Source organism: Austrofundulus limnaeus, unplaced genomic scaffold (assembly GCF_001266775.1).
Source record: "Austrofundulus limnaeus strain Quisiro unplaced genomic scaffold, Austrofundulus_limnaeus-1.0 Scaffold18, whole genome shotgun sequence".
In the NCBI taxonomy this organism is placed as follows: Eukaryota; Metazoa; Chordata; class Actinopteri; order Cyprinodontiformes; family Rivulidae; genus Austrofundulus; species Austrofundulus limnaeus.
The window spans coordinates 527,750-539,284 of NW_013952420.1; the positions used below are offsets into that span (position 1 = coordinate 527,750).

The following is an 11,535-nucleotide window of genomic DNA, read 5'->3' on the forward strand; positions in this document are numbered from 1 at the left end:
TGAGCTTTTTTTTTTTTTTTACTTTGTAAACAGCTGCTTCTACGTCAGACCGTTCTGTTTTTCTGATACTTTTAGGTTTTATCTACTATAACTTCTTCTAATAACTGACCTTAGAAAACACAAAACTGAATAGAACTCAGGCAGTACTGAACTAAACTTTGATTGCTTTTGTTTTTCAAAAGTGGTTTGTTTTTCATAAAATTAAAACACTTAAAATCTAATCAATGTTAACTTTCTTTGATACATATATTTTGCTAGTAACTAGCATGTTCAAACAATCTTTCACAATCACAAAGTTAGACCTGTTCTGATCATTATTGGAGAAGTTATTATTGCTTTGTAGTGGATTTAAGTTCTACATCATGATCACAGTGGCATTGAGGTGGTTTTGTCTTACAGCCGGTACGTGCAAGAAATATGACCCTTTAAAACTAAACAGGAAGAAAATGATAAATACACAAAACAGAAAGAATAATATGAAAAATCTTTCCTTCCTTACGTTTATCCAGTTACCATAGAAGGTTAAACTGAAGACGTGTGGAAAAGGGGGACGAAAGGGTAACGACACAATAAGGGTAAAAACAGAGAAATAATAAAAACAAAAGGAGAACCCATTTGTGAGAAAAAATTAATGAATAAAACAACAGAATAGGGAACAAAGAGTAAGAGATTGGCTTCTTTCAGTCATCATTTCTTCTTTTTCTGAATGGCCAACAGAAACAGTGAGGAATGGTGGTGGGTGACAGCTTGCTCTTTTTGTCCCCCCACCCCACCCCTTCTCATTTCCTCTCATTTCATCTGCCCCTGTGCTCCTATATAACCTCTGACACAGACGATGTCTCGAGCAGAAGAAGATAGGAAACATCAGGTGTCCATCTGGTACCAAGACATAGATTTAAATAGAGAAAATACAGTTTGCAGTCAGCAAAATTCTAATTTGAAGGATTTGTAAACTGCCTCCATGTTGAACCAATCAACAACCATCCTGAGGATTACCTCACTGCTTTTACTGCTCGTGGGCGGCACAGGTAAGGCCTGCTGACAAACTGTATTGTAGTGAAATGTTTTGATTTATGCCAGATTTCTAAGTGACTTATATTTGAACAAGTGCTGTAAGGTTATAAAACAGCCAGTACCTGCTTTCTGAGTTGTGACAAGAATGAATAAGTTTATCAATCTACCACAGAACAAGAGAAAAAATAGGAAATTATAAAGAGGAGACAAAAATAATGAACTCATTATTGGCTTTTGAAACAAGTCAAATTTTAAAAAAATGGTTGATTATTGTATTTTTGCTTCATAAACACTATAGACTATATGCTTTATTAGGAAGCTAAATCATCTCAGTAATTATTCTCTGCTCCATTATGGTTCATAGACTCGTATATTTTGAATGTATTGAAGATGTAAAAGAAAGAAACCTCTTTTGTCAAATTCAGAGGCAAAACTGGATATTATTTCAAGTAGACAAGATTATCGAGTGGGAGAAGAGATCTTGCTGTTATGTAAAGGTGAGCGACACTTTATCTGACGGCTTCTGAATACTAACAAATAATAATTTGTAATTTATTTGCATAAGAATATTCTAAATGAACAAACTTGATCTCTTTCTTTTCGTCTCCTGCAGCCTCAGGAGATGGAGAAATCAAGTGGCACAAGGATGGGGAGGAAATAGACGACGAAGACATTGTGTCAAAACTGGACTACACCTCCTCTAAACTCCTCATCAAGAAGGCTAAGATGCAGGATGCAGGGAAGTACACCTGCGAGTGTGAATTTGACAGCGGGCACAAGTCTGACGAGCAGATAGTTCTGTATATTTATGGTGAGCAACAAATAAAGCCACTCACACTAAATATTTAAATAGTCAGATCTGTTAAATCTTGAGTAGAAACTGTCCAAATGTTCATTAGTTGAGTGTGTTGAAAGTAGGCGATGCTGCCTTGTCTTCATTTATCAGATGGTCCATCATTTGGTAGCAAGAACACTTACCATGAGTTTCTGGAGGGCACGGACGGAGTGGTGCCGTGTCTGGTGACAGGGCTGCCGGCGGTGGACGTCCACTGGCTCCGAGACAAGCAAGACATCCCTTCTGCTGGTGAGAGCAGCCTTCACGGCCTGGAGCGCCCCTGTCTCACGAGGGGTGGACTTACCAATGAAAAAATGTTTCACATATAGTTTTCAGTCCAGTTGTCGTTCCAAATGATCTAGTATTTCATGCATTTATTTAAACAAACAAAATATCTAACTCACATTCTGTGCACAAGAAAGTCTTTTGTAAAATCGTTGGAAAACTATTGTGCCGTTTTTGGAAAGTAAAAACTCAAACATTCATCTCCAAATCCAAATTTAAATAGAGATATAAAAGTTTCACGATTGCTCTTACAGTTACATGACTAAAACGTGGAAAAAGGAGCATAATGTATACGTTCATATCTATTTTTCCAAATGTGTATTCCTCAGGAGAAAGGCGTGTTCGTAAGATGCCTGATAACTCACTTTACATTGAGAAAGTTCAGAGAAAAGATGCTGGAACGTATGTGTGCCAGGCCCAGATCAGAGGCAGACCCATCTCTCAGCAGCTCACCGTCTCTGTTGTTGTCAATGGTTTGTAACTTTCTTATATCAGTTATATATGGTAGTCACTACACGCACTTATAACTTCCCTTACTGATATTTGAAGTAGCTGTAGTCAAGTCTGGCCTGCTTTCTGCAGCTCCTCCTTCAGTGAGGCTCAGAGAGGAGGTGAAAAAAGTGATGGCTGGACCTGAAACCAACGTGTCCCTGCTGTGTTTGGTAGACGGTCTGCCAAAACCCAACATTACCTGGACCATGTAAGCCACAGTTTTATACAGATCACTTCAACAGTGAACAAGTGTAACATAATGATTTGACCCAATTCTTTATTTAAACCTCTGAAATCACAGAATGGGAAAAGTTAAAATATTTTTAAATTTTTTGTAGCTTTTTATTAATTTACATGTGAACAGTAAATGATTATTTTTCTTTTAAAAATAAACAAAAATGTATTTTTGTGGAGTCTCAGACCCATTCTGACCAGTTTAACATCAGAAATTAAACTTCATACTGTTGTATGTTTTAGATTTTAGTCTGGAATATCTAAATGTCTAATGTAAATATTCAGTCTGAATCTCTGTGGGTGGAGAACCGAATATGTGTGCCCATGTTTTTGCTACTTGGTGGGGATGAATTTTGAGGCAAATGTAGCCTTCGGAGGGTGATTTTGGGTGGGGGAGTTAGGTTTAGAACCAAAGTGTGAATTAAATTTATGCTAGATTTAGAGTCAGGTATGTACTGGAGTGGTTAACTTTAGTGTAAGGGGTCAGGGTTAGGCTGCAGAAATGACCAGTAAATGAATTGAAGTCAATGGAAAGTCCACACAAGGATAGAGAAACCTAGCGTGTCTCTGTGTGTGTCCTTATCAGCTCTGTGGCCACATTTGGTTTACATCCAACTTTCTCTCTGCCTCCCTCTGCCGTCCTTTTATGTTTTTAAATCTTCCTGTTGCATATCGACACCTTCCTAGAATAATTGCCTAACTCATTTGTTCAAGAAACACAAAAACAAAAAATTAAATTAAAAATATTAAAAAAAACGCAACCAATCATTTAATAAATGGCATTTATTGATTTTTATTAATTTTGCCAAAAAATGACATTTCAATGACAGTATTCTAGACAAGCACAGAATACGTCAAGATCTAAATATATTTTCATCTTTGTTATCCTTTCCAAGGCCGGTGACATTTGACCCCTTCCATCACCAGTTCAACTCCGATCGCAGCCAACTCTCCATCCAGTCTGTGGCCCGGGCCGACTTCGGGGAGTACATCTGCACTGCCACCAATAAGATCGGAGAGCACAGTGCTACCATAGTGCTTCATGTTTTTGGTAGGTTTGATTGTGAGTTATGTTCTGGTTAGTTAATCCTGCTGCATGGCACCATAACAACAGGGTGGTGTTTTTCCCTCAGAGGCTCCGGAGGTGTTTGTGTCTGTGGACCAGCAGCGATTGACTGTGGGGGAGCATGTATCTGTGTTCTGTAACGTGACTGGTCATCCTCAGCCTGAGCTGCACTGGCTCAACAAGCAAAATGGACAAACACTGGTAAGAATACACGACTCTTATGATACGCTCTTAAACATACGGCTGTAAAAGCTGGATTTTATGCAACAACTTCAACACTTTCCAAATTTATCCCATTTCATGGTTTGGTGTACAATCTACACATACTGTATTTTTAAAATTCCCCTCCGTCCTTTTTTTTCAGGATTCAACCGGTCGTGTCCGTGCTGAGGATGGTGTGCTGGTGATTGATGAAATAGTGCCTTCTGATGGGGGGTTGTACTCCTGCATGGCAGTCAGTGCTTCTGGCAATGCTTCGAGAGATGTTGCTATACAAAGTAAGAGATTCATCTCAAGTAAAATAAAACTTGTCTTTGGTGCACATTTATAAAACATTTACCCCAACCTCGTCTCATCCACAGCCCAGCCCGGACCTCCTCATTACCTGTCAGTCTCTCCAGGGCCAACCTCAGTCGTCTTTGAACTCAAAACCTTCCCCATCAGTGGTGGAACACCTATCTCAGGTTTTGTCCTGCAGTGGAGGAAAAGCTCAGCAGAAGAGTGGAAAGAGATCATTGTTCCAACTACGGGTAGAATATTTGGTCAAGACTCTGTAGCAGATTAAACTTACATTATGAAACAAATACAGCCCAGAAAACAAAGGTTTTTTTAATTTCTTGCAGATCGTTTGGCCATCACCAGTCTTAAGCCCTATACAACTTATTTAGTTCGCATGGCTGCCCTGAATGCAGTGGGACAGGGACAATTTTCAATCGAAAGCAGCGTTCACACTGAGGGAATACGTAAGTTTTACCACAAGTCTTTTACCAGCTAAAAACGTGCTAAAACTCGTAAAATCCATACAACTTGTAGTGCATCTCATACAATCAACATTCTAACATTTATTGTCATCATTCTCTGCTCCCTGCTGATCCTGCTTCTGTTATCCATGTAACCTTATATGTCATCAATTCACAGAAGGTAGAGTACTCACAGTCACTAACAAAGATTACAAAGATAAACTAAATTTCCATGGATGTATTCCTGTCTGGATTAAGGCGTAAAAGTTGATTGTAAATTTTCCCCTGCTTTTAGGAGAACCAGACAGCCCAGTTTTGTCCACAAATGAGATGAAAGTTGAGGGCAACTCCTTCTCTGTTCCTATACGACAGATTGATGATGGTGGGTCGCCCCTGCTGCACTTTGATGTCCGGTACAAACAGGTCAGACTCGATGTGAATCAGCCTCTGTGTAAATTTTCGTCATGCTACTTCTTCTTATTGAAACTTTACCTTCGTGGGCTCCCTTTAACCAGGATACAGAAGGGTCTGAGTGGAAAGAAAATGAGCTGCCATCAGATGCTGATGCTGTCAGTCTTAAAGATCTTGTGTATGGCTCAGACTATAAACTGGAAGTAAAAGCAGTCAATGCTAATGGTTCCTCCCTGCCTTTCAAATTCAACTTCACCATTGCGGAACAGTCTGGTATGGTGCCTTTCTACTATACTTCTTTCACAGAATGAAAACTTAAATAATTCCAGTTTTTCTTTCCAATTGAAGTGAGCAGCAGCATGACCAAAGGCGGCGTGGTTGGCATCGTCATGGTCATTTTCGTCATTGTGTTTCTGGTGGTAGACGCCACCTGCTGCTACAGAAACCGCTGTGGTCTGCTCATGACCATCGCTGTGAAGCTGTTTGGACAGAAGGTTCCAGGCCTTAAAATGGTGGAGGAGGGAGAGGGAAACACTAACGGGTACGTAAATGAAAAACAGGTCTGCAAGAGAAAAAAAATAGTTTACATAATACCGTAATTCAAACATTTGTGTGTTTTCTTGCTGCAGAGAACTCAAGCTGAAGGGTATTGACAAACCAGGAGGCAGTTTACAGCAGACAGGGACTCAGACTCTCAGCAAGGAGAGCGGCCAGCTCTCAGAGGTCACCTGCGACAAAGCCCCTCTCACCAAACATGAGTATGTTCATTGTTCTAAATGATGTAACTCTACACACATATGCCACTGGAAACCAGGATGCTGATGATCAGGTTCTTTACACTCTAATACAGGGGTGTCAAACCCATTTTCACTGAGGGACGCATGAAACCCTGAAAGGACAAGTTGTAATTAACTTCAACATTTGTGCTCAACTTCTTTTAAACATGAAACATCTCGTTCCTCGTGTCATCGCTATGGCAAAGCACCGCTACCAAACAGCTGGGCTTTACGTGGTATTTCCTGCATAGAAACAGTGTTTAAACATGTCCTCTTTAAACACTGAAAAGTACTAAGCATATGACTGACTAAATGTGAAATTAATAATACAGAAATACTATTAAAAGTAAAAGTAAGCCAGTTTTACTCACTGTTGAGCTGTGGTGAGAACCAGCCAGTTCGGATGTTATTAGTCCATTAAATGGACGTTATTAGCAGTTAGTCCCATAGAAAGGCTTCAGACTGTGTACCTACTAATATGTTGGAAGGCAACAATCTGCCAGTCTACTTTAACCTAGCCTAAGTAATTTTCTCTAAAATTAACCTAAGTGGCTTTATGCCTCATGTTAACCAGATTAGATAAATAATCTTAGTGGCTTTATGCCTCATACTAGCTGACAGTCTGAAGCCATTCTATGGGACTGATAACTGCTAATAACATCCATTTAATGGACTGATAACATCCGAAGAGGGTGGAGTAGCTGCAGTCTTGAATTCTGAACTCATCCACTTTCCGACAGGGCATTCCTACTGGAGGGGCGTAACAGTTTAAGTTTATGACTTGTAAGTGGGAAGTTCCCACTTCTCAGTACAATTGGGCCATAGCAAAAGAGCTAAATGTAATTATTTTCACTGTGGCCAGCTATCAGCTACTTTTGAATCCTGTGCACCTCCACCTACCGGTGGTATGCCATCATTTTGCAGGTAAACTAGACGACATGCCTCATGAGAGATTCAACTAAATTGCTCAGGGGGGCACAGTTACTCAAAGCCCAGGAGCCAGAAAAATATTATTATCTTTCATCTTTTAAATTTGTTTATTTTGTTGCATTGAATCATAGCTTTAAAGTTTAAAATAGCCTCATTGATGGACCTTGAGCCTGACACATACTCTAATGCTATTTTATTTTTATTTTTTTCACAGGAAGATACAGCCTCCCACTGCTGATGCGTGAGACCAGCCTGAAAAGAAGTTTTGAAAAAGTCAATATTAAATGGTATAGACGGCAAAACAAGAGGTCAACTATCTGCCGTGGGAAAGGTCAAAGTGCTGCCACATCTTAAGAATGGACAGATTTGATCAAAGTGTGTTAAACTAGGTTGAGCCAGCACTTTGTGTTGCTAAGAAAACTTGAGTCTGTGTGTAGTCTCTGTTTTTATATATAAAAAAGAGAACTAGTTTAGATTCACCAATGTCCTTCCACAGGGTAATATTGATCTGCTGTATGTGTGTTACAGGGTAAAATGTTGTTATAAGATAACAACAAGATGAAGTCAGTGACACTGGCACTGACAACGGCACAACAAAGCTTTAGCTGGTGCATTTGAATGTTTTCCTAACACAATTTTAGCTGCTGTTGTTTCTTACGTCTTTAACATTAACATTGTGGCAGCTCCAGTTAATCTGATGACTCAGCAGATTTTTTTTATCACTTAATTGTGAGTCTTAAATAAAATTTGCCTATTTCTGCTTTTCAACAACACCAAAAAAAAAAAAAAAGTATTTATCGTAAAATGATCTGAAATTGATCTAAAACTATATTCAATTTTGGAGTTTGTAGCACTTTTTTTTTAAAAAAAAATGTGTTTTGAATTGTGAGCACTGGCCACATTAAAAAATTTGTAATCGAGTCTTTGTTATAAGAACAATCTTCAAATTGCATTTACAAGTGATCACATGTATATTTACATTAGCATAATGTAAAATATTTTGTAATTCTACTTTCCACACTAAATCAGTGAATCATCAGCAAAACGGTTTGTGTTTGTGCATGATTTAATGTGAAGAAAATGTATTTTTATAGATTCTCTGAATATATCACTGAAGTTTCTATTTAACACTGTACATGCCTGTGTATATATGCTGCATTTTTCATATTTGTGTTTTATAAACTTGTAAATGTCAATAGAAAAAAACGTGTTTTTCTTTTTTTAATAGTCATAGACAGTCAGATAATGCAGTCCTGTTATATTCATTACAGAAGGTGACGGTGACAAGAATTAAATTAAGCTACATTTAAATGCAGTATTGATCATGTTAGATGGAAATTGTGATTCAAAGCCTAAAGCCAAAGTGGTTTCATGGTTCACCTGATTTCAGTCAAACATAGCACGAAAGTGTAAGTTATTCATTCCTAAATGTGTTATTTTGAAAGTTAGGTGTAAATTTTAAATGTACTTTATTTGTCATCAATGCATTATTTGTCATCCCATACAATGAGGAGATTTGTGCTCTGCATTTGACCCATCCCACATGAGAAACACCCAGGTGGAGCATGGGCAGCTGTTATGTACCCGGGGAGCCGTTGGGGGTTAGGTGCTGTACTCAAGGACACCACGACATGTGGGCATGACGGGGAGTCAAACCTGTGACTTTCTGGTCACAAGTCTGTTGCCTTACTGCACCACATCTGACCACCCTAGTGTTTTCCCTCTTTCAACTGGATGTGGGCCAGGTCTGGCAACCTACGTCTGGGCCACCAAAGGGCCATCAATCTTTGCGGTATTTGAGCTGAGTGTTAGTGTACTGTGTAAGTCAGAACTAATCTACTGTGCTGACTGCAAAACAAAAATTCAAACCTATGACACAAACTGAGGAGTTACAATGCAATAAAATGGCAAGATGTCATTTTATATATATATATATTTTTTCAAATAGCAGCAAAGATTGGGTTTTGACTATTTTTTTATATAAACCTCTAATTGCAACCCTTTTTCTGGGCACATTGAGCTTTTTTTGACCTCTTGAAGCATCCTCACTGAATTTCCTCAGGAAATTACAGATGCCAAAGTTTTTTTTGTCCAAAATCTAAACCTTGCGTCTGTTTACAAATAGGGTAAACAGTGTTTCCATTCGATCATATCGTGTTTGAGCAGCATGAAATAGATAAAATCAGTCTTGTAAACAGCTGCCAACTGCTGCGCAGGAAGGGCTGTGCACAAGCTGTGTGTTGGATCCGACAACATCAAAAAGAAAACAAGAATTCAAGACGTGAGCAAAACTGGGTGTAGATGCTTGTATTGGTAATTGTGAGAAGAGGTTGTGGAAATTATATGTTTAATTTATTGTTATCTGTGGATGAACCAACCAAATCAAATTAAGTGCCTACAGAGAATTTCAGATTGTTTTTCGATTGCAAGGGGTATGGAATGCAGCACATGTTCAAAGATTATTCATCACATCACCAAGCACTTTATTAAAGCCCCTCACTGACAACCTTGTGGTCTTCTGCTGAGGATTTGATTGGTCTTCCCTTGAACCATGCAGGCTGGATTACACCATGATTTTTACTGATTTATTTTATTGCAACCATTTCTGTGTCAATCAATCGAGGCAGATGGTCGTCCTGATGAGTGTGTGTCTCTTCCTGGTAAAACACTGCAGGTACAAGTCAGACTGGTTTGTTTGTTGTGGACTAGCCTGGCCCTTGCCTTCCTACGCAGTTCCACTCAATTCTAGTTTCCCTTCAGCAAAGTGAAGGACAAGGGTCTGGTTTTAACCAGGCTAGTTGTGGACTGACAGACAGCTGCTAATCAGTCAAGAAACTGAGTGCGATTTGAACCCAAACTTCCAGAAAATGCTTCAACTTTAACACAGCACCTTAGACTCAAAACAGTTTTAAACCATTTAGCTGTTTGAAAGAAAGTAATCAGTGTGATTTGTATCATAGCTGATTGTTCTCTGTGGTAGAAACCATTTGTGTTAAACTTTTCAGTTCAGTCCAGATGCTAACATTCAACAAGGTACAACTCTTCTGCAGGATCTTTGCTGGTCTTGACATGAAGGACTAACCTTTTGGATGAAAAGGGGAGTTGTGAAAAAGAAACTTTGTCAGAAGTGGGATTTGAACCCACACCTCCATGGGAGAGAGACTACAACCTGAACCCAGTACCTTGGACTGCTCAGCTGTTCTGTGCTCTTTTCTTTCATTTAAATTGGTTGGAAACAGTCGTAAAAACAGTTTTCTAAAACAAGGATTTTATGTGGTCAGTTTTTAAACAGATTAACAGTTTGTCATATTTAATGAATACAAAATGACTTCTTAAAATTTCACACCACTGACTCAGAAGTGCTTGAAAGAAGATGAAATGATTATTTGTTGATAACACAAGTGTATTTCTTCATATGTAGTAAATCAACTTCTCCAATCAATCTACTTTTAAACATTTTTTTTGCAGGACTGTTTTTTGGTATAGATTTTCAGTGAAAATTCATGTTATAAAATGTAACATTTAGGTGATTTTAAAATTACATTTATGCCACATGGTGCTTTCTTAGAGAACATGGGGCGCTGTTTGTAAAGAGATTTGTGCTAAAAGTAACGGGGAAGGTTTTTCACATCTACAAGTTACATTCAAATGTTAAAACTAAATCGTAAATCTAAATGTTTAGCTGAAACAAAATATTTAGCTAATGTCAGGTCAGGTCACACCAGGTCCTAAGCAAGCTGTAAAACCCTAAAGCCTGCTGGGTTAGAGGCGCTTCTCCAACATTTACACCACACAGCCTCTGCCCACCCAAACAACCAGAAGGGTACATAGCAGGAAATCTCAGTCTCTCACTGGGGACGAATCAGCCTGCCACCGGCTACACCGACCAAGAGGTGGTTAAGCAAGTGGCCATGTAAAAACAAAATGATCACAAGAGCTACAACTATGTCATGACAGCAGAATATGAGCCATATAATCTTTGAAAAAAAAAAAAAAAAAACAATAATAAAGCTCCTCTGGCTCCTTCCAGTGGTCTTACAGCTATTTGCAGAGATACACTCCTGGGCAGAAACAGCCAATCAGAGCCCGGAGGGTTGTTATGTAGAAAAAACAGACTCACCTCCTTGTCCTTCCCTCCATGTCGTCTCTGCCTCTCTGCAGCTGACAGTTTGCTCCAAACCCCACACATCCTATAAAACTGTGAGTCCTATGGATTTGTTACGAACATGACAAATTTAGGAGGGTCAAACTACAGGTAAATGTCCAAAGGGAGTTGACATGTAAGATCAAATGATCAGAGCGGACAGATCTCCACTAGACACCATTGGGTGCAGCAGAGGTGAGTGACAGGTGACAGAAAGGTACATAAAAGGTAAAATTTGTTAATTTTCCTTGACAAACTGTGAATATTGCCAGCATGCAATTATAGCTAATGCAGGCTGCATTTGGAGAAGGATTCGGAAAGGGTGAAAAACTAAAATAAACAAATAAATAAAAACAAGAAACAAAAAATAATCTGTCACAGGTCTGGAT

General features: G+C 38.9%; 1 protein-coding gene across 2 annotated transcripts; it reads left to right on the forward strand.

Annotated features, from left to right (window-relative positions):
* The first annotated feature begins 391 nt into the window (after positions 1-391).
* On the forward strand, positions 392-8,198 carry ncam3 (neural cell adhesion molecule 3). 2 transcript variants are annotated; one of them, XM_014003348.1, is made up of 17 exons: positions 392-1,028; positions 1,440-1,511; positions 1,628-1,825; positions 1,961-2,098; positions 2,464-2,607; positions 2,717-2,834; positions 3,757-3,911; positions 3,994-4,127; positions 4,291-4,423; positions 4,508-4,675; positions 4,769-4,888; positions 5,064-5,066; positions 5,181-5,308; positions 5,401-5,569; positions 5,645-5,837; positions 5,926-6,054; positions 7,217-8,198. In XM_014003348.1, exons 1-17 carry the CDS (start codon positions 962-964, stop codon positions 7,245-7,247), a joined length of 2,100 nt encoding a protein of 699 aa, XP_013858802.1. In that variant the 5' UTR covers positions 392-961; the 3' UTR covers positions 7,248-8,198. The 2 variants fall into 2 exon arrangements, with proteins under 2 accessions (XP_013858802.1, XP_013858803.1); XM_014003349.1 differs by lacking the exon at positions 5,064-5,066.
* The last annotated feature ends 3,337 nt before the right edge of the window (positions 8,199-11,535 follow it).

Bases quoted from the DNA above. Each gene is read 5' to 3' on its own strand.
- ncam3 (XM_014003348.1), top strand. From the start codon at position 962: ATGTTGAACCAATCAACAACCATCCTGAGGATTACCTCACTGCTTTTA. The intron at 1,029-1,439 runs GTAAGGCCTGCT...TGTCAAATTCAG, and splicing joins ACTGCTCGTGGGCGGCACAG to AGGCAAAACTGGATATTATT. The intron at 6,055-7,216 runs GTATGTTCATTG...TTTTTTTCACAG, and splicing joins GCCCCTCTCACCAAACATGA to GAAGATACAGCCTCCCACTG.